The sequence below is a fragment of the Calypte anna genome, chromosome 13, assembly GCF_003957555.1.
Source record: "Calypte anna isolate BGI_N300 chromosome 13, bCalAnn1_v1.p, whole genome shotgun sequence".
In the NCBI taxonomy this organism is placed as follows: Eukaryota; Metazoa; Chordata; class Aves; order Apodiformes; family Trochilidae; genus Calypte; species Calypte anna.
This window is the reverse complement of record NC_044259.1, coordinates 11,837,935-11,865,649: the sequence shown is the minus strand read 5'-3', so window position 1 is coordinate 11,865,649 and position 27,715 is coordinate 11,837,935. Positions and strand designations below refer to the sequence as shown.

Here is a 27,715-nt window from a genome sequence, read left to right as displayed (position 1 = left end):
GGCAGGCTGCAGCATTTTCCTGAGATAGGGCTGATGAACACAGCAACCTGCACAGACCCCAGGGAGGGACCCCCCCTGCCATGCCCCAGCCGGCCGGAGTAGCCGTGCCCTGCACTGATCCCCCTGAACCACCCATCCCCACAGCCTCCCCACGCACACACTTTGAACCTCAGGGCTGTGTTTGTTTGTTCCTTCGTTTCAAACCGACAGATTTGGGCACGTCTTTGACAGAGGATCACAATTTGGATGTTAAATTTAGACGCGGGCTTAGGCTCTGATTAGAGACACGCGGCGTGTTTACTCGCTCTGCTGGGAGCTTGCATCTACAGGGCTGAGGGTGAAGCCCCTCCAGGCTCTCTGATCCTCGCCTGGTGATTAGGAGAGGAGGCTGAATCACCACATAATGATGCCCTGGTATTTCCCTCGCTCAAGAACATGCCTTACCTTCCTCATTTCATCCCACCGATGGGCTTTCTGCAGCACATCTGCCTCCCCACACGCAGCCGTCTCTAGGAGGGCATCGTTGCCCCAGGAAGCCATGGAAAAGAGGAACAGAGCGTTTTCAGGAGTAGAAATAACTGATCCCATCAGATGAGAGACCAAATGCAGCTGAGGGTGTTTGAGTGTTTAGTGCTTGCAGCTGACCTGGCAGCTCTGAAGTGGGTCTGACCCTTGCCATGGATCATACACAAACTGCTGTCAGCACAAGGACAGAGGGCAGCACAGCTCAAAGAAACAGGAAGAACTTTTCCCCTAATCCACAGGAAAGATCTGTTGTGGGCACAGTTAATTTCCCCCAGTTTCAGTGTGGAGATCCTTGAACTCCATTGCAGGGACTCTTGAGCTTGGCAGTGTTGCTCCTCCTTGGCAGCCCATCTCCTACCTCCCTCTGCGATTTTAAGTGCTAGTAAATTGATTTTATGATATTTTCATATTGTACACAGCTTTCCCATCCATGCTACAAGAGTCACAGAGACCCACTTCATTTCTGCTAGTTTGTTATGCCTGCCAGACATGGTTCCAGTTGGGCTTTCCCTGCCAGGGCAGTAGTTATCCAGATTTGCCCTCTCTTCAGAGCCCTGTGCCTCATTTGAAGCTCAGCAGTTTGGGCTGTACCTTTCAATGTTACAGACTATTTCCAGTGGAAATGAGGCTTTTGCCTCATGCCCCACATACGTAGTTACTCTCCATCCTTCCTAGTAACTTTTGAAGCAATTGATTGCTTTTTTTTTAATTGTAATTTAGAGCAAAGCTTTTAGAAATATGAGGTCATGACAGGTTTTGCAAAAGAAATAGCTGGACAGAGGAGTAAAACCCTGCTAATGCCCCCTGCTAATTTGGAAAAAAACACCAACCTAAGTGAAGTCGTTCTTACATGTCAGGAAATCTACAGGCAAGAGTGAGATTAAGGACATTCCAAGAGAGATTCAGAAGAAAGTTTTCATCTTGCTATATGCCAAAAAACCCACTCCTTGCTCAAGGTTATCCTCCCATATGGAATTGCTGGTGCCCAAGAAGGCATGTGCTCTAGCTCCAGCTTTTCTTGTGGTTGTGGAGTTCATAACATCTCTGCCTTGTGGGTTCTCTGATGTCTTATAAGAGATGAGTTCACATTGCCATTTCAGTGCAATTCAATTAAAAAGTCAATTAGACCAGACACAAAGCGATCAGCGTCATTAATTCTGCTGTTCATGGAATAACACCATGTTTTGTTGCTGTTTTGTTCTGCTGTCTTATTCTGCTCTGAATTGTGACTTTTCCTGCTCCACTGTCCTAGCAGACACACATGCACACAGCATGCATACATCTTCTTTCCAGGTTCAGCAGTTGAAAATGTTGGAAGGGAGCAGCTCTAGGCAAGTTCCTACATGCTGCAAAGCTCTTAAGCACTGCTAAGTAACATGCAGAGCTTTTAAGAACATGGTTTTCACCTTCTCAGAAGGAACAACACTCTTTTCTGGATCACCTAGCTCTGTCCTCCAAGATTTTCTTTCATTTGCTGTGCATTTGGAACTATGCTGTAGTTCCTAGAAGTGGAATAATATAATTATTAAAAAAAAAATAAATTAAAAAAAGAATCATCCATTACAGCAAAGGCAAATTGTATTGGCTTCTCTGTGAATTCTGGTAGTTTCACTTCCCAGTGACACAGGCTACAATTTACCTTCAGATTGTTTCAAAGAGGAATCACCACAGCAGAAAGATTTTTTGATGACTGTGTAACAGGGAAAAGGGGATTTGAAGAAGTATCAGATTTGCAGCTTTGTATTTATTGGTGATTAGCTATCTCAGTGAGAAAATGCAGCACACAGTTGCTGTATCAGATCATTTCTTCCTAACATTTAACTTCACTTAAAAATTGAACTGATTCTGGCTTTTAAGGAGGTGAGTCCTGAAAAAGTGTCTGGAAAAACAAGTCTTCCCTGTTTAAATTAAGAATGTGCCAAATGACTGGCAGGTACTTGATATATAATTTAAATTTAAAAGAGGAAGAAACAGTTCTAGATAAAGATCTCCTGGGATATCTAGGGGAAATATATGTGCCTATATTTAGCTTATCCCTGGTTTCAACCCCTAAATGCACACGCAGCAGCACACACTTTGCTTTTGAAAAGAACAAGCCTCCATCCTTTCACAAGATCTGCAAATCTTGCTAATGAAGTTACAGCCTTGCTAATCACGTCTGTGCTCTCCAGTTCCTCCTTCAACACCCCGTGCTCACAGAGAGAAACCGTGGAGCTTCAAGTGTTCAGCAGCCTCTAGAGAAGGAAGCTGATGGCCAGTGGTCATGGATGGCAGATCTTCCAGAGGAATCCTGACCCTGGGGCTTTGCCGTGAGAAAGGAGGAACTGGAGAGATTACTCAAAGGCTGAAGGTGACATGGCCAAAGTGTTTTGCTAGAAATCTGCTCTCAGAAGCAATGAGCAGGAAGCAGCCAGGCTGTGAGTTGAGAATTAGAATAATTTTGTGATAATTTTGTTTTTTAAATTTTGCCTTCTCTAAGGGCAAAAACTGAAGGAGACAACATGTATATGCCTGATCCAGCATGGGGATATGGGAGGACAGGCTGGCTCTGAGGAAGGAAGGAGATCTGAGTTAACCACATAACCAAAGGTCATGGTAGAGAGAGGCTGAGCTCATGAGGACTTTTGTCCTTACTTTAACAGAAATCATCAGTGTCCTTCCTTTAATTCTGCAGGACCCAAGGAGACACCACACCATGGAAGTCACTATCAAGAGGCACTTCCTAAGTGTAGCTGTTTTCCTGATGCACTGTGTGGTCCACAAGGCAAGCTGTGAGAAAGGCAACACTTCCCCTCTGCACTTCACCCACTTCTTCTACAATGCCACTATATATGAGAATTCAGCCCCCAAGACCTATGTGGAGAGCTACGTCAAAATGGGTATTTACAAGAGAGACCCCGAGTGGGACATCAGGTACAGAATTGCCTCTGGAGACAACACAGGTCTCTTTAAAACAGAGGAGCATGTGATTGGGGATTTCTGCTTCTTGAGAATAAGAACAAGGAGCAGCAACACAGCACTTTTAAACCGAGAGGTTAAAGACAGTTACATGTTAATAATCAAGGCCACAGAGAGCAACTTTGCCTACGAAGCCTGGGCCAAAGTTTTGATCCACATTCTGGACAGAAATGACTTGAAACCTCTCTTCTCACCCCCCTCCTACAAAGTATTCATCACAGAAGACACTCCTCTGAAAACGGTGGTCACTACACTCAGTGCCACAGATGCTGATGCTGGCCAGAATTCTGAGTTCTACTATGCCCTTAACAGCAAGTCTGACCTGTTCACTGTCCACCCCACCACGGGGGCTGTTATGACCACAGGGAGGCTGAACAGCACCCATCAAGGCAGGCACCATCTGCAAGTTTTGGCTGTGGACAGAATGAGAAAGATCACAGAGGGGAATGGCTTTGGGAACCTGGCTAGTCTCATGATCCAAGTGAAGCCATCTGCCAGGAAACCCCCCGTTATTTCCTCTGTGAAGGTGACACCACCTGACTCATCTGAAGACTTCCTCTATGCAACTCTGTCTGTAGAGAGTGGTGACTCGGAAGTAGGGATAGATTCAGTTGACTTGGTGGATGGAGATCCAGGAAGACATTTCAAAGCCATCAAATCCTACTTTGGGAGCACAGAGTTCATGATTGTGTCAACCAAAGAGATCAACTGGCTACTTTACCCATTTGGTTTCAACCTCAGCCTACAAGCCAAGGACAGGAATAAGCCACCACTATTCTCTCCTGTTAGAGTTATCCATATACCTCCCTCCAAGTATGTCTCTGCCAGATTTGAGAAAGAAGTGTACCGGGTCCAGCTAAGTGAATTTTCCCCAGCTGGAAGCCAAGTTGTTATGGTGAAGATCACACCAGCCTTCCCAAACCTTACGTATATTTTGAGACCTACTCCTGACAGCACAAGCTTTAAAATCAATCCTCACACTGGGCTGATAACTACAGTTAGAGCAATGGATTTCCGTGAGCAGTCTCGTTTTGCACTCGAAGTCACAACTGTTAAGAGTCACACATCCACAAGTGTTGTCATTGACATCATTGACTGCAACAATCATGCTCCAAGTTTTAGTCAGTCTTCATACCATGGGGCCTTTGATGAAAATGTTCCTCCTGGTACCAGTGTCTTAACAGTAAGGGCTACAGATGAAGATGAAGGAGACAATGGCTTTGTCACCTACACCATAGCCAACCAGAACTCGGTTCCCTTTGTCATTGATCCCTATTCTGGCATCATTTCCACCTCCAAGTCAATGGACTACGAGTTGATGCAGAGATGGTACCACCTACGAGTGTGGGCATCAGACTGGGGCTCACCCTTCCGCCATGAAACGGAGGTGTACGTCTCCCTCACCCTGAGCAACATCAATGACAATGCTCCTGTGTTTGAGAAGGCAAGCTGCAGTGGCACAATCCCACGGGACTTTCCTGTTGGGAACCCTGTGGCCACAGTCTCTGCGATCGACAGCGATGAGCTGCAGCGTATCAAATACGAAATCAAGTCTGGCAACGAGCTGCGGCATTTTGAACTCAATCCCATCTCTGGAGTAATATCCCTTAGAATATCTCTGCGAGATCTCCCTCCTGAACAGCCACTTTTCTACTCTTTGAAAATAACTGCAACAGATGGAGAGAACTATGCTTTGCCAACATCTGTAAATATCACTGTGGTCGGCCAAGGGCTCCCCGTCAAAATGCAGTGTGAGGAAACAGGGGCCCTGAAACAGCTGACAGACACTATCATACACTCCATTGAGTCTCAAACTCAAGGCCATGGGCAGGATGATGAAACCTCTCTGAACTTGCACCTTATAAACCATAATGCTCCAAAGTTTGATGACAGCTTTCCACGATCTATTGATATCATAGAGACTGTTCCCATCAACTCAACTATTGCTGACCTTTCAGCTGTTGATCCTGATACTGGTTTTAATGGGAAACTGGTCTATGTGATCTCAGATGGAAATAATGACAGTTGCTTTACCATTGATCTGGAACTGGGTCTGCTTCAAGTCCTTTCTCCCCTGGATCATGAACGAACCAGCTTCTACATTCTTAACATAACTGTGTACGACCTTGGCACACCACAAAAATCATCTTGGAAACTCCTGGTTGTGAATGTGTTGGATACCAATGATAACACTCCTAAATTTCCACAAGGTGCCTACTGGGTGGCAATACTGGAACATGTAGCAACAGGGACAACAATAGCTCAGCTGAAAGCAGAAGATGCTGATATGGATGACAATGGGAGACTAAAATATTCTCTTCTAACCCCCACTGATAAATTTTCCATTAACAGTGTCACTGGAGAAGTAACAGTGACAGGCACCCTGGATAGAGAATCATGGCCTAGCTACGTGCTAAAAATCGAAGCTAGGGACCAGCCCAAAACAGGCTACCAGCTGTTCTCTGTTATGGACCTCATTGTGACTCTGGAGGATGTAAATGATAACACCCCACAATGTCTCCCAGCCCTCAACAGCGTGAAGATCCCAGAGGACCTCCCAGTGGGAACCATCCTCCTGTTTCTGGAGGCTTTTGATCCGGACACTGGCCCTGGGGGTGAGGTGAGGTACAGCCTGGTTAATGATGAGGAGATGATGTTTCATGTGGATAAGCTGACCGGGGCACTCCGGTTGGAGAAGGAGCTGGACTATGAGAAGAAGGACTCTTACAATCTAACCGTGCAGGTCAGTGACGGCGGGAAGCCCTTTCGCTCTTCCCTCTGCCACCTGGAAGTGAACATCCTTGATGTCAACGAGAACTTGCACCCACCACGCTTTGCCTCCTTTGTCTTCAAAGGCTGGGTGCAGGAGAACAGCCCTGAGGGCACATCAGTGATGATGGTCACAGCAAAAGACGTTGATAAGGGGAAAGATGGAGAGGTTCAATACTTCCTCCGAGAGGGCACTGGCCTGTCCATCTTCCACATTGAAAAGGACACAGGTAATGACAGCTTGGTTTATTGGTGTACCTCAAAGGCTTAAGCTTCATGCTGTAGCTTCAGCCTGACCTTTTGACCCAATAGGACATTTCTATAATCTTTCTATTTATGAAGTTCTATGCATTCAAATCTTTCTTGCCTGTGCTGGGATGTACAACATGCATCCCCATATCTGGGGAGGAGCAAGCAGGGTTTGTCTCCTTAAAACAATGGAAAACCAATGTCTGTCTTCCCCCCAAATACTGAGGTCTTCCCTTTCACTTCTGTACCAAACTACCCTCCACACAGGCAAGCCCTGGTCTGCCACACAATCTCACAGCCATAAAAGGCTGATTCCACAATTTATACCTGCAGCAAAGACCAGAGACCCAGACTGGTCTGGCATTAAGGATAAAGTAGGCTGAGTTCCTTAAATCCCTCACAAGCACTTTCTGTCTTTCTTCCAGGCACCATCCGGACAATAGGACCGCTTGACCGAGAAGGAGCATCTCACTACTGGCTGACTGTGCTAGCTCTTGACCTGGGAACAGTTCCTCTGTCTTCTGTGACTGAAATTTATATAGAGGTCACTGATACCAATGACAACCCACCTTTGATGTCCAGACCTGTCTTCTATGCCTCTGTGATGGAGAATTCCCCACCAAACACATCTGTCCTTCAGCTTGATGCCTTAGATCCAGACTCTAGCTCAGAGGGAAAACTGACTTTTCACATCCTAACTGGAAATCCTCAAGGACTCTTCACCATTAACCCCATTACAGGTAAGAGTGACCCAACTCAGCATCTGTTTCTGAGGCTTCCAAGTGCCCAGAGGGTGTTAACTATTCAACATAAACAGCCCACACAGCTACCTTTGTCACACCTTTCTTCTGCAGGAAAAGTCTCTGTCTCCAAATGCACTGTGTGGGGAGGCTGGGGATTGAAGCCCTGAACCTGGGAGCTGCTCTCTGTACACACATGATTCTTAGAATGACACAAGTGTGCTACTTTTCAAAGCCCTGAAGAGAACAAAGCAGTTTCTTTTAATCTTCCCCCTTATAAACAGCTGCTCTATTGCACAGTCTAAGCCAGGAAACACCCTTCTGGAGGTGACTATCTGCTCCTGGGACAGACCAAGGCAGGACTAATAAAAAATGAATCCCACTGTGTTTAAAGGCTCCACCCATTCTCCAGTGCTATTAATGCAGTAAGTGTAGTAAGCCTCTGCTGCCATCTTCCTAGACCATATCTTTCATCTGAGGATTAATTACCAGATCTTTCAGAGCCATCAAAAACCCACTGATGTTTTCTGTAAACAGCTTCCTCAAACTATCCCAGCAGGGCTGACATTGGGCCAGTCTGGCAGGGAAAGCTGTGCCGAGCCCTTCACTCCATCAACTCCTGGGAGAAGAGGGAAGGGAGGGCATAGAGCCTGAGTATGGGAGAGGATTAATTGCATGACTTTGATCTCCTGGGGATGATAAAAGCAGTTCACCTACTGCAGCAGGATAGATGCATGCTCTAAGATGAAAAAGGAGTTGGGTGTATTGAAAAAGGTTTGAGCAGCTCTCAATTATGTGTTAACTGTGGTGTAATGGCTATCTGGCAGTCCACTACAGCTGGCTAGGAGGGTGTTTAGCAAGAACTAGAGATGCTGAAACACTGAAATCCCTCTGGTCGCTGGAGATTTATAGTGTGTCTCTACTTGGCACCGTGTAGATACACTTGGACATGTCAGCTCTCTGCAACCATTGCTACCCCATTTGTAATTACCTCCACTCTCAGAAGCTTCTTACCCAGGTCAGGGTATTGCTCTGCATCCAGCTTTCCCACATAGTCCCAATGACTCTGCACAACCCAGCTCCATTGGCAGCTTGCACATATGTTTATCTCCATGGAAAGGTGCCTGCAGAGATCACTGCCTTTTTGATGGGATGTGGACCAGAAGTAGCTACCAGGGCTGGCTCCCCTCATCTGTTGGGCTCCATCCTGTATCCATGTGCCCTAAAGGAAATTCAGCCTTCCCTGTGCTGCAGGCACAGCTCTCACCCCAGGGTGAGAGTTCCAAGGCTGCCGTGTCTTATGGTAACACAAGTGACACTGCAAAATCCAAACATTTTGCTAACCAGACACCTCACCTCTAGGCAAACACTATAATTCCTGTATTAGAAAAAAAAAAGCTCTCTCAGCTATGATTCATCTCCTACCCACCTCTCTGTGCAGCCAGGTAACTTGCATGTGTAGAGTGATAAGTTTGTCAGACCCTATAACACATTCATGCTGGAGGTCTCTTCCTTAATCCCTGAACTTCGAGGTTGTTTAAGGACCTGCTTCCCAGCTTGATGAGGATTCAGCTATCTGTTGTTTTACTTGCATGTCACCCAAAAGAAGAAATAATTACCTGCAAACATTGGCATAAACTGAGCAGTGTCTATCCTCATGCTTACAGTATCTACAGAGAAAACATTTGCTACTTGTGCCAGAAGTTTCAGAGCTAAAGGCAGCATATTTGAAACCCTGTAATGTTTTCATTCTGCAGATGAGGACATTATAGTTGCTCTGTTAAGTAGAATAAAAGTATAATTTTGGTATCAGCCTAGTAGTGCAGCACTGAAAGAGGAAATGCTGACCTTTCAGTTCCTGGTCATTCACATCAGTGTGGGGATGTATTTAAAAAAAGAAAATAAAAAAGTTTAACCCAGTGTGGTTCAAATCAAACTGCTTAGGATTGGAGCAACAAAAAAGAGAAAGCACTGCAGTATCTGAGTGTTATAATGCTAATCAAGTGCCAGGGCTTATTCTGCATTTTTTTGTTAGGTTATGTCCTTTGTTCTTCAAGGGCAATAAATGCATCCCTTCCTTCACTGCCTGGAGGAAATGATCACAAAAAGACCCTGAAATATTTGAGTTCTTGAAATGCCAGAGATCCTGCCAATAGTCAATCCCAAATCCTATGACAGCAAAAGAGTTTGAGTAGGCAGAGCTGCTCATCTGTGATGAAGCTGAATCTCTTGTCATGTTATTCAATGACAAGCACTGAAGTTTCAAGAGGAAAGCTCAGAGTCACACAATTTGAGCAGAAGACTGGATAATCTGCGTGTGTTGGAAGCTCCTCCAGTTCCTCCAGCCTTTGGATGGGAAGGGAGGCTCCTATGTGTGGAGAAGACTGTGACCAAGACCTCTTCTATCCCACACTGTCATCAAAGAATAAATAAGTCACCTCAGCACTGAAAAAAGCCAGAGCAGGAGGGGGCCAGTGGTCAGTCTGGGTCTCTCCTAGGACGGGTGCTTCTGGGAGGAGCCCCTGGGCAGAAGGAAAGAGGAGGAAGTTTGTTCTCATCCTGTGCACTAATAGGAATTAAGGTCCTGTTTTACAGACAGGCCTACACCCAGAATAACCCTGAAGAATAGCCCTGGATAATTATTCAGGGCACAGTGCCACACTATTGCAAGTAAGCTATTTCTCATCCTGGAGCTGGCTTGCTCTCTGTTTGATCCAGTAGTATCTTGGGACAAAATGGGTTGGCCATTGGAGATGTACCCAGAAAAGCCCCTTGACTTTTTCTCCTGAGGAACTGCAAGAAGACAGGAAGGGAATAACTGTCCCTTGGCAGGGCTTGGCTCCTCCAGCATCCCTGCACTGCCATGAAGGGCTCTAAGATCTTCGGTTCCCTGAAGAGGGTGGAGAAAAATGAGAGGGAAAATAAATGAAAGGCTAATGAGAAGAGGGGATAAAACTGTGCAGTGAGATGAAAGCTTTCTGCCATTGGCAATGGAATCTCTCCAGCCCAGCCTGGCAGCTGGTGCAGAGCAGTGTTTGTGAGAGACAGATAGATAGACAGATAGATACATGGAGAGATGGGCAGATAGCAGGGCTTGGGGTATTCTGCTGGAAAGGTTTTCACCTTGGTTTATGCAGGGTTTGCAGTCCCTGGTGTGAAAGGAGTTCCAGTCCAGACAGGACCAGGAGGAAATGGAAGGCTGTGGCAGGAAGAGTGAGGATTAAGCCATTCATCTTGCTAAAAGGCTCTTTGGAGAATCCTTCTACCTTGGACTACTCATCTCCAGCTCTTACCTAGTGCTTGTTTTCTGATCCTGCTCCTGGTGTGTCAGTGTCCACGGGCTTCCCCAGGATGCCTGTGGTTCCCAGCATTTCTGTGTGGAAGCAGGCACAGCCTGCTCTTCAGTGCTGAGGGCTGTCCTGCTGCTCCTCAGGGACCACACCACAGGCTCCAGCTGAGCACAGGCTCAGAACAAAGCAGGATCAGGACAAGAGGGGAGGTGGTAATAGAGGGGAGAAGGTGAAATGGGAGAAGCAGTGCGACAACAGGAAGAAGATTTCAGCAGAACAAACTCTTCCCTTCTCAAACTCCTGTGAAAGCCCCAGTGCCTGCAAACCTGATTCTGGCTATTTTAACTATCTTAGATTTTCTTCCCTGCAGCAAGGGCAGGGGACCAGCAGCCTCCACCCCAGCATTTCTCTTGCCAGCAGAAGTCATTATTACTTTTTTCTCCCTGACAACAATGCACTGTTAATTCTGCAGCTCTTGTTCCAACATGACCAGCTTTTCTCTCTCCCCTTTCCAGGCAGCAAGCGGGAGAACTACAAACAATCCTTTCCCATTGCTGCGTGCAGGCAGGCTGGGAGAGCAGAGCTCATGCCTGTCTGTATGCAGGGAACACGAGGGATGATTTCTGGACCTTTAGGTGGATGCAGAGCTGGGCTAGTTGGCCGAGTGCAATTGAAACTTGACCATTTTGTTCAGTCTCTGTAGGACTTAGCAGAAACCTTCAGGGACACATACAAGAACACAAAGGACATCCACTCAATCACAGGCCCCTTAGGAAGGGCTAGATGGGTGTTTTCCAGAGGGGTAGGGACTGCACTTATCACTGGCATGTGTGTACATGCACACACAAAACACTCTTGTTAAAAACTAAGCAGGCACTTCCCTGGTCCTTGTAGGGGACATCAGAAAAGAGCTGAGGAACTGTTTCCTCAGGCCACAAAAGCTGATGGCAGTTCCCCTTTAATAACAGTTTCCACTTCCAATTTAGCCCTCTGGCTTCACAGGGTGTATAACCAAGTAGCAACAAATAACAAATATGCATTAATTCCAGCTGGCTTCTCTCAAGCACCACGTCCCATCCCTGTCTCCCCATCCCTGAGCTGCCGTGTGAACACCGCTGGCAGTCGGTGGCTCTTGGCAGCCACACAGCCCCACGGCTCCGGAGGGGAATCAGAGTGATTCAGTTAACCACAAGAGCTTTCTGATCTCAAGGCAGAGTGGTAACAGGCTCTGGAGAAAGGAACTAAGAACCACAGCTGGGCACAGAGGAAGGGACAGAGGGAGATTGCCTGGGGTCAGAAGGAGAAGCCAACCCTTTGACTTGTGGCTCAACAGATGTGAAGCTAAAACCCAAAATATCACCTGGTAAAGCTCCCAGCTGGGATATAGAACTGGTCTGTGACAGAGAGTAGAGCCAGCTCTTAGTCCCCAGGAGATCTGAGGGTCCTGGAATCAGATGATCTTTAAGGTCTTTTCCAAGCTAGGGCATTCTGTGATTGTATGATCTTCAGTAGTACAGACATTCAAGAGAGTAATTAAGTTCCAGTTCGTCTACCCTCATTGCAGTCCTTTTTTTCCAGCTCTAGAAAGCTCAGCTACAATCTTCTTTTCTTTCATTTTTATCATTAGGTCATGAAAGAATTTCAGGGTGTGGCCAGGCAAATCCAAATAATCACTTCAGGGTGGTTTAAGTTACCCTCCATCAGCTGCCATGCAGTAGCCAAGTGCAAGCAAGGTATTATTCTGTTGCAACTAATTTTGCAATCTGATAAGCTAGAAATATCCCCAGTGTGCACACAGGTGCTGGGTGGCTCCATTGCCAGTGTCTTAACTACATGTCCTATGGGCTTCCTAAGCCAAAATTATGAACCATCCCATGAGGTAGCTGGAGTTTTAAACTTTGCTCCCCTCTTAGCCAACCTATTGGCAATGTGGATAGGTGCACAGGAGAATTCAGTGAACTTCTGCTGCTTCTTAAGGCCCCCATTAAGAGGGCATTTCCATCCATATCAAGAGTTTTGCTGCTATTTGAGCCCTACAGCCTTCCAAAGGTCCAAAAGCTCCTCAGCCAGTGTGCTCAGGCCACTGCTGAGTCCTCTTCACCTGCCAAGATGTCAAAAGGAAGATTAGGGAGAAGAAAAAGATTGCATGACATGCATGCAAACAGAGTCTTCCAAATAATCTTGTCATAACACATTAAGGAGTGTTGATTTATGATTGTAAAGGCATCAAATAAATGTTTAGTGGAGCAGCTGGTGCCAAATACGAACAATCCCAGAGAACAAGTGGAAACAGTTAACAGTGGTCTTGTTCCAAGCAGCTGCTCCTCTCTCCCTCCTTCAGCTGCCCCATGTTTCCTGCAGCCATTTGAATTTTCTCCTGCCTATCATGCTCAGACAGCTATCCACCAAAGTATGATACAACCAAACACAATACTATTAATTAAAATGTTTTGGCTTCAGACCAGAAATAAGAGTTGAGATGGGTTCACCAACTCTGATTTACAAGTCATTCAGGAGGCACAAGTGCTCACACCACTGCAGTGCACAATGTCTCCTCATGCTCATCTTCCAGAGCATCACGAGCCAGCACCACTGCTTGTGGTGGTCAGGAAAACTCACCCTATGTGAGGAACCAAGACTTCCCTTTGTGGGGAGGGAACACCATGGCAACAGCAACCACTGGGAGAAGGGTATGCAGGGAATGGACAAAAACATTCAGCGGTGTCAGGCTGAGGGACTGTCAGAAAATCATGCATTATATATACAGTTTCCATCATCTGTAAAGCAGTTGTGAGAACGGTGCAGAGCTACTTTTCCCTGAAGATGATGAGTCAAGGCATCTGATAAGGACTAATCCCAAACTAGATGTGGAAACACAAGCCTCAATTCCATCCTTTCCACACTTGCGTGTATTCAGATTAGTCATTGACAGGCCAAAAAAAGGCAATTAGGATGATTTTGTTTAAACTCAGGTTTATTATAGCTACAATTCGTCCCTCCTGCATTCAGCCTATTCCCTGTGGTTAAACTAGGGTGTATTTCTTAGAAATCCCTCAAGTCTTGCAGTTGTTGGAGCATTCATCTGTCCCTCAGCAAGGCTTAAAAAATATACCAACATTATTATCAACTTATTTTTAGCCTGAATGCATTTGTTCTCGTGGTAGAACAGAGGGTATTTCCCAAGACAGAAGACAAACTTTTGTCAAAACACTGTAAATTACGAAGACCAAAGTTCAGCACAGGGAAAACAGGAGTTGAGACTTGTTAAGAGGCCAAAATTGTGCCAGCATGCACATGCAGAATGTTTTTTACTTACAGGCATAAGAAAAGTTTTGTTTTCATGGTCCTGCAGCCTTTCTCACCCACCACTGATGCAGGCATCTGGGGGGTGTTCCCCCTTCTCCATGTTCCCTGTAATCAAAGGGGTGAGAGCAGCACCTCCACACAGGGATTCACACTGGAAGGGGACAATTTGCCCTTTGGGGGTGTCTGGCTTTCTCTGAGCGCCAAGGGAACCTGAAACAGGATGGGGGGGCTGGTGTGGGGCACACTGGGATTTGATCAGCCCCAGATTTCCTTGGACACAGAGTCCTGGAGCTCAAAGGGTTTCTTTTTTGGCAGGTCTGATTTCTACAACTTCACGGCAGCTGGATCGAGAATACAAGGCTGAACATATCCTAGAGGTGGGTAACAATGATTGTAATTAGCTTTATTTACCTACAAGTGTATTAAGTCCTCAAAGAGCTCTCCTTGCAAGTTGGAGCACAGAGAAAGAATCTCATCTCATCAGCTCCCAACTGCTGGGAAACTTAATTAAATGGTGTGTGTTGCCCTAAGAAACAGCTGCAGCAGTACTGTGGGGTTTATTATTTCCTTACCGAAGACTGAAGTAAAAGGTTTGTTCTGGAAGCTGTGGGAATGCAGGAAGAGGACTGGAATTGTCCTCTAGCAGGAAAGATAATAAGCTGTGGGGGAAAGGGCAAGCCAGAGAAATCCACCCTCAGTTACCTCATTGTATCAGATGTTGCTGCAGTGCTGTGTGTTACCAGCCCCCATCTTCAGCTTCTTCAAGCTCTGAGCATTTCCAGCAGAGGCATCTCAAGGTATTTCAGCCCATCCGGGTGACTGAGGAGAAGCCATTTCTCTCTGCAAGGCAGCACAGGCACAGCGAGGTGGGGATGGGTGATAACTTGCAAAGCAGCTGCAATGCAAACATTTTCAGCTGCGTGGCCCCTAATGCCCAACCTGACCCAAGTCCTGGAGCAGCTGCCAGCTGCAGCCCTGCACAAGCCTTGCACACTTCCAGCTACAGCCACCAGATTCCACCCTGCAGACAGGAGCAATGCCTCTGAAAATGTTGAGATCCAAATGCAGATCCCCCACAAAACCCCTGGTGTAGTGACTGCCCACCAGGCTGGCTGTGGTTCCTCACCAGGAAGAGCTCTGTCACCTCTTGCCTTTTCTTGCTGGCAGGTGGCTGTTTCTGACAATGGAGAGCCAGCCCTGAAGTCCACCAGCAGAGTCGTGATACAAGTCCTGGATGCCAATGACAGCCCTCCCAGTTTCCCCCACAAGCTCTTCATGGTGCAGCTCCCTGAGAGAGATGCTTCAGAGACACCAAGGCCAGTCTACAGGCTGATTGCCTCTGACCGTGACCAGGGCCAGAACAGCCAGATCACCTACACCATCGAGGAGGAGGAGGAAGGGATATTCACCATCAATCCCACAACGGGCATGGTGTTCTCCAGCAAAGCTTTTCCTGCTTCAGAATACAACATACTGACGGTGAGAGGAGAGGGAAATAGGGCAACAGGAAGAGATGGCAGGAGAGGGAAAGAAGGAAAAGGCTGCAGAAAGAGTGAAGATAGAAAGGAAAAGGATGGAGAAAATGAAGCCGTGGGAGGAGAGTTTGAATGAGACAGATTTGGGTTACAGGGAGAGAAACTGGAGAGGAATGATGGGAAATGCAGAAAGTGATTAAAAACAGAGGATAAATGTAAAATTAATTGTCCAACCCACTCTCAGAGATTAACACAGTGATCTGCAACCCCATATGGATGTGGACCTAAACCTGAACAGTTTTGGGTTTCAGCGGTGCCTCCATTTGATAGCTTGACAGGCCATGGGGCTTGGGTACAGGTTTAAAGCTCTCCCACACTCTGTGGGAAGCTGGTGATCCCAGTTTCTGCTGTGGATTGAGCTTGGCAGATGTCCTTGATGAGGAAACTGGGTTGCACAGCTGTAGCTCAGAAGCAGCCAGAGCACAAGCCACAGGGTCCAGATTTGTTTCGCAGGAGTTTGGGTGCATTTGGAACTGAAACTCCTGGTAGGTGGGGGAAGCAGCTTCCCATGGGGCTCCTGAAGGCTAAACCAGCCTTCTCCCTGACTGCTTGTGCATTTCCTGGCAGGTCAAGGCAACAGACGGCGGCAGCCCCCCTCTTTCCTCCCACGTGCGGCTTCACATCAGCTGGGTCGCCCGTCCAAGCCCTTCCTCAGAGCCACTCGCTTTCGATGAGCCCCATTACAACTTTGCCGTGATGGAAACGGATCCTGTGAACCACATGGTGGGAGTGATCAGCATTGAAATGGGCCCCAGCCAAGTGTGGTTTAATATCACAGGTGAGACACCGAAATTAAAGCAGGGCAGCAGTGTCTGGGAGCGCTCGCCCCAGCTCCTGTGGCTCTCGGCGCTCGCATGCCTGAGCTAATGAAGTTGTTTGCTTTTGGTGGAGGTGAGCTACAGGGAGAGCTTTCTCACAGACAACAAAAGGCTTAAACAGCCAGAGACAAAGCTGCCTGACCAAGGGCTCCACTGCCAACTGCAATTATCTGACACACTTTTTAAATGACATTCTGGGACTTGCTGGTGTCTGAGGTATTCTCCAGTGTCACGTAAAAGGCAAGGCATGCAAGTCCCAGCTCTTCCTGGGAATCAAGGGACATTGTTGGTTATGGTAAAACAGCCAAGGAGGATCCTGGATGGGTCATGCAGACACCCCCCATCTCTCCCTCAAAGCTGAGCCCATAGTCTCTGACAGGGAACCAAGAGAGAAGGGTTCCTCAAAGAGCTGGTCTGACTTAACTGGTGGGGTTCTCCTTTCCTCATGGCATCCCAGAGATGACTTAGACAATGAGAATGAAGAAGCTTTAGGGCCTCTCCTAATAAACACAATGCTAGAGCAGAGGGGACATGGGCTGCCACCCCAGGGGACTTGTCAGGCAGCACGTGTGAGGACCTGGTCCTGCAAATGGGTGCCAATTGTGTTCCTGTAATTCAGTGTTTTGAAGTGGTGCCCTGGTCTGCCTCACACAGCCTTTCCCTAGCACTGCTCACTGCAGCCTTAATTGGGCGAGTGAATAGTTTTTCCCACTACTGTGCTAGGGCAGGGATAATGGTGTATAAATACAGTTAAGCAACAAGAGATACAATGCTCCAAGGAGCAGACAATATCAGCTCAAGGCTTGTCTGGCTCTAGCAGTGTCTGCTTGGGTTTGCAGGATTAACGGTGCACTCCTCCGACTGCTGTCCCATCATTTCCCTGCTGAGTGCTTCCCTGTGTGCTTGACCTCATCTTTGCCAGTTCCTAATGCACCAGGTGCTGCTCAGGCTCTCCTGGTTTCTGTGCTGGTGGAAGAGGGCAGGATGTCATTTTCCCTGCCAGGGAAGCAAAGCATTACGGTAGCTGGCAACCAAGAGGGTGATGCAGAGATCCAGGAGCCTCCAGCAACTCATTCAACAACTTGCCTTTCCCAGCCCTCAAAAGATGTATCACTGGGGTTGATGGTGTCTGCAAAAACTCAGACAAAGCAGCATCTTTCCTCATCTCTTTCCTTCCCTGGGCTTCCTCTTTTCCATTGGCACTGTGCAAAGGGAGCCCTTCTCTTTCCTCAAAGAAAAGTCATCCGTGGGTCCATCTTTCCCTCTCTCTACTTTTTTTCTGTCTGCTTCCCAGCAGGAAAGTGGTGGTCCAGATGGTTGGCAACCACTGCATTTCTACCTCAAGGGAAGATATGTAATTTAACCACCAGCCAAGATCTTCCCAGCTGGTAAGAGAATTAAGCAGAGTCCAGAACATCCAGTAGCTGGGATGGGAGAATTTGAGACCTGAGATAAATTGCAGAAAACCACTTCTGCCTCTCCATATCTCAGAAGAGTGTAGTGGTATTTCAGGCAGAATAGGAAACTAACAGGCCACCAGCAAGTGAGGCATGAGAAAGGAGCTGCCATGCCAGGGCTGGACATTCATATCATGAGGGACAGCCTTCTGCTGCTGAGCTGCTCAGGCCTGTGGTTCCCTGCACTCCACAGCCATCTGGGTTGGAGGCAACAGGCTCTGCTCACCCTGGCAGCACCGGCTGCCTCCCCAACTGTTCAACTCTTTGGGCTTCACAGCCTCCCAACCCTGGCAATGAAGGCTGATATGCCCACAGTGTGACCTTGAAATAGAAGCCAGCAAGAGCATTGTTCAGCCCTGCAGGTCCCTGATCCATGCTAAGGCTGCCATGCTGCATACCTGGCCACCTTGCACAAATAAATCAGTGCTCACATGTGCCTGGTGCAAATCTAGCCAGGACATCATATGCATACTTGCATCCTGTCTCCTCCTCTCCTCCCCCTCATTTTCCCTAATTCCCCCCATCTTCCCTCTCACACCATCTGTGACTACCCTTGTATCCATATTCTCCATGTCCACCCTGTCTCCTGTGTCCTTCTATCACATTCTGTATTTAGTTTCCAGATTCAGGGAAAACCACACCTATGGGACTGTCCCTAGTCCAGCTGTGGCCGAAGAGGTACAGCTGGAGTAAATGCCTGCACATCCTCATTGAACATTTGTGTGTCCCACATATCTGTGGCTGGGCATGAGCTTCTTTTGTTGTTTGTGTCTGCTGTCCTCATCCTTTGTATCTCCAGGCAGTTCTTGGAATCCCTTCCCCTGTAGAGGCTGGCAGTACCCAGAGTTTGCTCCAGATAGAGATCCAACTGTAGCTGCCCCTAACCTCATAAATTTTCCCATCTCTCTCTGACCCAGGTGGTGATGATGACATGGATTTTGACATTGAAAAAAGCACAGGCAGCATGGTCATTGCAAGAGCCCTTGATGCAAGGAAGAAATCAAGCTATAACCTGACAGTAGAAGTCACTGATGGGTCCACTACTATCAAAACCCAGGTAATGTTTTTTCTTCACTAGGAACCCCATCTAGAGTGAGCATATGCCAAAGTAAATCTTTCATTTGACTCCACTGAGCTCTGGATCATGTGTTAGGCACAAGAACCTCCTTATACTGTCATCTCACATTACACAGTGTCCCAAATCTTTCCTAAGCACCAAGGTAAGAGTTTGTTAAAATGCTGTTAGAAACACAATCTAGGACAGCTCAGGCTTTTCTTGTTGGTCTCATCCAGCACACGAGGACACATTTAAATCACCAGCCAAGCTGGGATGGAAGGTTACACTCTCAGACCTCAGCTTGCTCTCAGGTGCTCAGGATGAGCTAAAACATGGCTGGGACAATGTTCTAAGACATGAGCAGTTATATCAGGCTTGGGTCCATGGTACCATTTCTCCTGGGACTTGCTAACCTATGTAGAGCCAGCACAGATGCATCTGCAAGAGGTGAGGGGAGACCCTGAGCTGTGCTGCTCCAAGTCAGTGGAGCACTGATAACATATCAGCACTGAGGTCCATGGGACTCAGTGGGGAACCTGTAGAGATTCTGTGTCTTCTGATTTGCCCCATGAAAAGCAAGTGGTGGTAAAAAGAGGTACACAGCTCTCTAGCATGTCCCTGAGCCCCTGTTCCCATGGCTGCAGAGATTTACCCATCTTCACCTCCTCCCGGGAGGGGTATTCAGAGCTTGATCAAAAGACAGTTGGTAAAAACCAACCGTTTTCTCCACATATAAGGAGCATCCAAAAACCCAACCCTCATTGCAGAGGAAGAGCTGGAATGTGAGTCACTCATCTGTAACGCTTTTATCATGGGAAATTCACTGGGGAGGTTTGCGGGGGATGATGAGTGAGGAACATTGCCATTCCTGTGAAACACGGTGCTAACGGTCAGCTCTCTATCTCAGCTATCTTAAAGTGCTTTTCCAAATAAACAAACAAAGCCCCACCTTGCCTGGAGTGCATTCTCTGCCACCTTGCATCTCATCCCGACATTTATTTTGGCACTCAAAGCCGCTAGCAGATGTCAAATAACCTGCTCGTGCAAAACACCCGTGGCATGTTCAGGTTTGCTGAAGGAAGTAAATTATTACACTTGATTGGGACTTCCTAAGATGCAGTCAGCACTTCATCGGGGGGATCAGAGCAGTCAGGGAGGGAGAACAAACAGAAGAAATTAGGTGACTGGAGGCAGGATTCAGGGAGGCCATTTACCAGGGTTTGCTGTTAAATGCAGAGAGGAACTGTAGAGCACAAACTTTGCTTCTGCATACCTTCTCCATGCAAGGGCTGCTCTTGAGATAGGCCATTGCCTTCCTTCCTTCACCAAACACTCTCTTGCTGTCACCTTTCTGGTGTGGAGGCACCAGCCAGCAAAGCTGGCACCAAGGCTGAACCATGGCTTTTGTTGACCACAGGCTGTGACAGTTTCCCTGTGTGCCAAGAGCAGGCACAGTCAGTCTGAGTGACTTGCCAGATTGGAGAGATTAAGAAAAAATGAAACAAACTGAAAATCACTAAGGGAAGGCACAGCAGAAGATCCTTGGGAAGAAGGGCAAAAGGGCTGCCAGTCACAAGCAAAGCCCCAAGGGTTGGAGAGCAGGGCTCAGAGGATTGCTACCGCCAAGAGGGGTTGATATCTGAGATTTCATGTGGCTGCATAAGTCAGGCTGCTCCCCCATCTCTGCTGCCCTCACTGTGCTCACTGTCCCCCCCCAGGCATTTATCCACGTGATTGACATCAACCAGCACCGTCCCCAGTTCCTGAAGAGCCATTATGAGGAGAGGATTCCTGAAGATACGCCCTCAGGAAGAGAAATCCTTCAAGTCAGTGCAACAGACAAGGACAAAGGCAAGGGGCTCATCTACACTATCCATGGCAGTGTGGACCCCAAAAGCACAAGGCTTTTCCAGTTGGATCCAAGCACTGGAATTCTCACAACAGCAGAAGGCTTCAGTTCCCAACCCATGCCACAACACACCCTAACAGTGATGGTGAGTCCCAGCCAAACCTGCTGAATGGGTCACATTCTCCAGGATATATGGGTCACTGGAAAATCCAGACCAGTTCTAGTCTTCATGGGAGGATTTGTCTAGAACAAGAGGGAAGAGGAAAGGAGGGTGTCAACCTTTACTAAATAACCACCCCAAATAAATCTGGGCAACACCCTGCTTTCCTCAAACCTTCTGATTTCATTGGAGGGCCACTAGATTCTTGTACAAAAAAGCACAGTGGTTATTTATTGTTTGGTTTCAAGCCCAAAACTGAGTTTTGGGGCTGAAACTTAGAGGCTCCTTCCCACCCAAGTAGTTGGTACCACAGAAACATGGTGCCCTCTGTCAGAGTCCCAGTGAGCTACTGGGAAGCCTGGTGCAGGAAAGGCTCCCTGATGTGAACATACCTGCTCTTCCTCTGTCATCCAGGTACGTGACCAGGAGGTGCCCATCAAGAGGAACTTTGTCCGAGTCATCATCCACGTGGACAACTGCAACCTTCACCCTCCTCAGTTCAGCAGCATTCATTATGAAGCAGAAGTGCTGGATTCAGCAGTGGTGGGCACAGAGGTCATACAGGTCAGAGCCCTGGATCAGGACCAAGGAGCCAACGCCGAAATCCGCTACTCCCTTCAGGCAGGTGAGAGCCATGCAACAAGGCAGTTTAGCCTACAAACATTTAGCCATCATTTCCATGCTCTAGCTGGTGGCCAGACAGTTGACCAGCTTTCTCTGGCTGTTGCAAAGAACACCAAATGGGATTTTTTTCCTATCCAGAGAAAATCTAGAGCAAGCAGGTGGTTGCTGTATTAGGTAAATTTCCATATTATGGAAGAAGCATCCTTCCTTAGGAAGATAACTCAATGCTGAGTCACTGATCTAAGAGAACATCAGACTGCATGAGTTAGGACAACTTAAAATCTTCTCTTTACCATCCATGGGAGAGATCCTTTTCCAGTTGTTAGGCAAAAGATGCCCATTCCCACAACAGCCATCATCAGTTTCACCAGTTCTACCAAAAACTGCATCCTTAAGGAAAGGTGAGCACCATCTCAGCATTAGTTGATGGTCTTTTGGGGTCATACAGGCTCAGTGGGCAAGTATTTTCTAATTCACTCTTAAAGTTAAAAATAAAATATTTATGGCTGTGCCACACTGCCTATTTGGCATATAAATTCTTTGCAGGAGACAAGCCATCCTTTGCTCCATCCTTCTCACTGCAATTTAGATCAAGGACTGAGGAGTTTAATTGCTCCTGAAGTATTGGTAATTATAAGCATGACGGGGCTTGAAGCAGCTACTACAGTCTGTGCTACCATGCTCTGCACATGAGGCAAAAGCTTCAAGAAAATGCTCTACCACCACTAAATGTGCTCAAATTAGAAGGGTATTTATCTTTAATTTACATTTTGATGGATTTAAAAGTTAGCTCATGGATCTCAATGGGTTCATTGTTCTTAGAATGAAAATTATTTAGATACAATGAAGATTGCTTTCTCCTAGTTAAAAAAACAAACAAACAGATATTAATTAGGTCTGAAATCAGGAGCATCTGTGGCAAAGAAAACCCAAATCAATGGAGTGTCTGCATTCTTTACTTCATAATTTCTTTTCTTGCAGGTAATGGGGAAGGTTTCTTCAGTATTGACCCAAATTCTGGAATTATTACTGTTGCCCGGAAACTGGACCTATCCCAGCAGGAGCGATTCACTCTTATTGTAAAGGCAGAAGATCAGGGATTTCTTCAGCTTAAAGATTCTGCTACAGTACATGTCCACATTAGACCCTCTGATCGAACACCTCCAAAATTTCCAGAGGCTGAATACATCACAGAGATCAGTGAAAACACTGCTATTGGCTCTCCTCTGATCCAGGTTTCAGCCACAAGCTTGTCAGCAGTCAGCTATGAAATAAAAGATGGAAATGCAGATGGAGTGTTCTCCATGAACTACCAGTCGGGCCTTATTTCCACCCAGAGGAGCTTAGATTTTGAGAAGGTATCTTTTTACCAGTTGCAAGTCCGTGGCACCAACATGGCTGGAGCATTTATGGACACAATGGTACTTATTTATGTCATAGATGAGAATGACAACCTGCCCATCTTCATCAAACCTTCCTTCATTGGCTGGATCATGGAGAATGCTCCATCACAAAGCATGGTTCTGGATGAAAGCAATGCTCCCCTTGTGACCCATGCAACAGATGCTGACCAAGACTCCAACGCTCTGCTGGTCTATGAGATTTTGGAACCGGAAGCACTGAAATATTTCACAGTAGATCCCAGCACAGGGACAATTACCAGTCGTGCTGATATAGACTATGAGCTCACTCCAGTTTTCCACTTTAGTGTACATGTGCATGACAGTGGAAGCCCCAGTTTATTTGCATCCAAGCCAGCCAAGGTCACAATCCATGTGAAAGACGTGAACGATTCCCCTCCAGTCTTCTTCAAAGACACTTATGAGCTTTCAATCTTATTACCTGCCCACCCAGGGATGGAGCTTTTGTCAGTGCAGGCAAAAGATGCAGATTCGGAGGTCACCTACAGCATCGTGGAAGGGAACCTTGATAATGCTTTCCATATTCATCCCCTCACAGGTCTCATCTCCATTCTTAATGCTACTGGCCTGGGGAGATACCGTGAACTCACAGTCAGAGCTGGTGATGCTTTATACAAGAGTACAGCTCTGGTTAAGCTAAATTTAACTCAAGCACAAGGTACTGGCTTAAAATTTGACCAAGATACATACATAGCAACTGTGATGGAGAACTCTACAGATGAGAAGACTCTCACCGTTCTTGGGGTCAAAGGATATCAGCTAAATGAACCACTTTTCTATTCCCTTTTGAATGGAAAGGAAAGATTCAAAATGATCCAGGCATCTGGAGTACTCCAGACTAAGGGTGTGAAATTTGACCGGGAAACACAAGACATGCACGAGGTAGCTGTGGAGGTGAAAGACAACAGAAAACCACCAAGAGTGTCCCAGGCCACAGTCAGGGTTTATGTAGAGGATGTCAATGACAATCCACCACAGTTTGAGAACGTGCCCTATTACACCTCGGTGCAGGACGGCACAGAGCCGGGTGATGTGCTTTTTCAGGTGTCAGCAACAGACAGAGACATAGGGGATAATGGAGCCATTACCTACTCATTTGCAGAGGACTACAAATACTTTTGGATTGACCCCTATCTAGGAGACATCTCACTTAAGAAGCCTCTTGATTATCAAGCTTTAAATAAATACAACCTCCGAGTCATTGCTAAGGATAAAGGTGAGCCTCCCCTCCACGCTGAGGAGGAGGTTGTGATCAGTGTGAGGAACAGATCCAACCCTCTGTTCCAAAGTTTGTACTACAGAGTGAAGGTGCCAGAAAACATCCCCCTGTACACATCCATCCTCCACATACAGGCTCGGAGCCCCGAAGGCTTGCGCCTCATCTACAACATCATGGAAGAAGAGTCCCTGAAACTGTTCAGCACCGACTTCAAAACTGGAGTCCTTACTGTCACAGGCCAGCTGGACTACGAGCTAGAGGCAAAACACACCTTCACAGTTAGAGCCACAGACACAGCACTAGGATCCTTTTCAGAAGCCAGAGTAGAAGTGGAGGTAGAGGACATTAATGACAATCCCCCCGTATTTTCTCAGATCGTCTACACAGCATCAGTCTCAGAAAGCTTGCCAGCACAGACCCCTGTTATCCAGCTCTTTGCTTCTGACAAGGATTCAGGCAGAAACAAAGTGGTCTCCTATCAGATCTTGGATGATGGCTCAGATGCTAGCAAGTTCTTCAGTATTGATGCCAGCACAGGGCAGATAACAACAGCTCAAACACTTGATTATGAAAAAAATCAGCAGTTCCGCCTGAAAGTAAGAGCTGTAGATCATGGGACACCTCCACTTAGCAGTGATGCCCTGGTGATTGTAGATGTGACAGACATCAATGACAACCCCCCTGAGTTCAGCCAGCTTCAGTATGAAGCCAAAGTAAGTGAGATGGCCACCTGTGGGCACATTGTGATAAAAGTCCAGGCCCTGGACCCTGATAGTGGAGACACCAGCCGGCTGGAATATGTGATACTCTCAGGCAATGACAACAGGCATTTCACAATCAACAGCACCTCTGGGATAATATCCATGTTCAACCGCTGCAAAAAGGACTTGGAGCCATCTTACAATCTCAGAGTTTCTGCTTCAGATGGTGTTTTCAAGAGTACTGTGCCTGTCTATATCAACACCACAAATGCCAACAAATACAGCCCCTCTTTTCGGCAGAACATGTACGAGGCAGAGCTGGCAGAAAATGCTGAGATTGGTACCAAAGTCATTGAGCTGCTGGCTATTGACCCAGATGGTGGCCCATATGGCACCATAGACTACACCATCATAAATAAACTTGCCCACGAGAAATTCTCCATAGACAATAAAGGCCGTATTGCCACACTACAAAAACTGGACAGGGAAAATTCAACAGAGAGAGTCATTGCCATCAAAGTCATGGCCAAAGACGGGGGTGGGAAAGTGGCATTTTGCACTGTCAAAATAATCCTTACAGATGAGAATGACAACCCACCTCAGTTCAAAGCCTCTGAGTACACACTGTCCATCCAGTCCAACGTAAGCAAAGGCTCCCCTGTCATCCAGGTACTGGCTTATGATGCTGATGAAGGTGCAAATGCAGATGTCATTTATTCTGTTGATTCCGTAGAAGATGTGGCAGAAGACATTGTGGAGATCAATGCAGCCACTGGGGTTGTTAAGGTCAAGGAGAGCCTTGTTGGTTTAGAAAACAGAGCCTTCAACTTCAAGGTGAAAGCTGAAGATGGCAGACCCCCTCACTGGAACTCCCTTGTCCCAGTGAATCTTCAGATTGTCCCCAGGGAGGTGACATTGCCAAGGTTTTCTGAGCCCCTCTATACCTTCTCTGCATCTGAGGATCTTCCAGAGGGTTCAGAAATAGGGTCAGTCAAAGCTTTTGCAGAGGATCCCATCATATACAGCCTGGTGAAGGGAACCACTACAGAAAGCAACAAGGACGAGGTGTTCACACTGGATGAACAAACAGGAGCTTTGAAAATCAAAAAGGCCATGGATCATGAAACCACAAAGTGGTACCAGATTGATGTTATGGCTCACTGTTTGCATCAGGAGACTGAGCTGGTGTCTCTGGTCTCTGTGAACATCCAAGTGCAGGATGTTAATGACAACAGACCTGTTTTTGAGGCAGATCCCTACAAAGCTTTTGTCATGGAGAACATGCCATCAGGAACCACAGTCATTCAAGTGACAGCTAACGACCAGGACATGGGAAGTGATGGACATGTGACTTACAGCCTGGAAGCAGAATCTGGCAGCCTCCAAGGGCTTTTCACCATTGATGGTGAGAGTGGGTGGATCACCACACTAAAGGAACTGGACTGTGAAGCTCAGGAGATTTATCGGTTTTATGTGGTGGCCACTGACCATGGCAGAAAAGTCCAGCTGTCTTCCCAAACCCTGGTGGAGGTTACTGTCTCTGACGAAAATGACAACGCTCCACAGTTTACCTCAGATTTCTACAAGGGATCAGTAATTGAGAACGCAGAGCCAGGGCAGGTTGTGGTCACACTGAGTACCATCGATGCAGACATCTCTGAGCAGAACCGGCGGGTCACATGCTACATCACTGGTGAGTTTTTCCTGACTTTAAATCTCCAGTGAGCTGTAGTAGCATCATCTAAAAGTGAGGATTTGATTCCTTTGCCTTGCAGAATATTAATCCAAAGCCAGCGTTACACTGACAGTCCTGTCAGAAGCAGGAGATGAAGCCTGAGCTCTGCCATGGGTGCGACTCTTCAGTTAAATAGGTTTAGGGTATCCAGAACTTTAGTAACTAACTGCAGTGGGTGGAATTATGATTATAATTACTATCTCACTACTGCATTGTCCTATGTATTTGGAATAATAATAAGTAATTACACAGTACTGTAGATATATTTATTTACACTTTCTTAACAGAGGAATAGTTAAGACAGTGTAATTGTAATATCTATAGGAAAGACACAAGCCATAGAGCAGCAGGAATTTTCTCCTCACATAGATACTGTGATCTCTATTTGAATTCTTTGACCCAGCTTTTTCTCCAGCCCACAGTATAATCTGTTTATACAGCTCACATCCGGGTAGTCTGTCAGTATTTTTAATAACTGTATATATGCAGATAAGATGCATATAAAATTCTGGTGTTAAATGTGTTTCCTGTGAAGGCACTTTGAGTCTGGCTTAACAAGCAAGTGGATCTTACAAGGCTGCAGTGAACCCTGAAGGCTGGTGGATATTTGAGGCTGCCTTGTTAATCTTAGTGAGTGTTTTGGCTAACAAGAAACACTAAGGATGACTCTTGCATCCCTGAAATTCATTCTTGTGCCAACTTAAAATAACCACTGCTTTAAAGCAACAAAAAAGTGATACTGGAATGTTTGTCGTGCATCTGCACAAGTAGAAGCTTGATTTTACAGTGCTTTTTGACCTCAAAGGGTCTTTCTCAGGCCTGAAGCAGATACTTCAAACAAAAATGTTTGTTCAAACTGAATGAGGACCCTTCAGGGTCAAAACATTTAGCCAGATCGTGCTGCAGCCTGTTATCTATTGTTGTAACCATCCAAAACAGGGGAGGAATGCCAGTACTCTCAATCAGTTTGTGGCATGCCCAGGTATTTGCAAGACCTGGGGATGAAAGATGAAATCCATTTATGTATTCATATTTTTGCTGTCTTAAAGGTAGTAGTAACTTCCACCTACTGTAAACCTGAGAGAATGCCTGCCCATGTGAGTGGTGAATAGCCTATGTTCTCTCTGCTTTGTACTTCCAAGCACAGGTCAAACTCTCCCCATAAACACACACATACAGCTGGAGTAGAGTGCTGCAGCTGAAGGAAAGAGGAGGTGAACACAGAGTCCAGGTTCCCATTGCTCACACACACTGGTTTTTGATTTCAAAACCACGGAAACTAAATCTGAGCATGGGCTGGAG

At 46.7% G+C, this 27,715-nt stretch overlaps 1 protein-coding gene across 1 annotated transcript in view; it reads left to right on the top strand.

Annotated features, from left to right (window-relative positions):
• Window positions 1-27,715, top strand: part of FAT2 (FAT atypical cadherin 2) — a 56,387-nt gene that overhangs the window by 7,580 nt on the left and 21,092 nt on the right. The window contains exons 2-10 of the mRNA XM_030459076.1: window positions 3,200-6,482; window positions 6,927-7,241; window positions 14,153-14,214; window positions 15,005-15,316; window positions 15,940-16,150; window positions 18,565-18,704; window positions 20,423-20,698; window positions 21,128-21,338; window positions 22,319-26,371. Of these exons, the coding sequence (XP_030314936.1) occupies window positions 3,221-6,482; window positions 6,927-7,241; window positions 14,153-14,214; window positions 15,005-15,316; window positions 15,940-16,150; window positions 18,565-18,704; window positions 20,423-20,698; window positions 21,128-21,338; window positions 22,319-26,371 (8,842 nt within the window). The 5' untranslated portion in view covers window positions 3,200-3,220. The remainder of the gene's footprint in view (window positions 1-3,199; window positions 6,483-6,926; window positions 7,242-14,152; window positions 14,215-15,004; window positions 15,317-15,939; window positions 16,151-18,564; window positions 18,705-20,422; window positions 20,699-21,127; window positions 21,339-22,318; window positions 26,372-27,715) is intronic.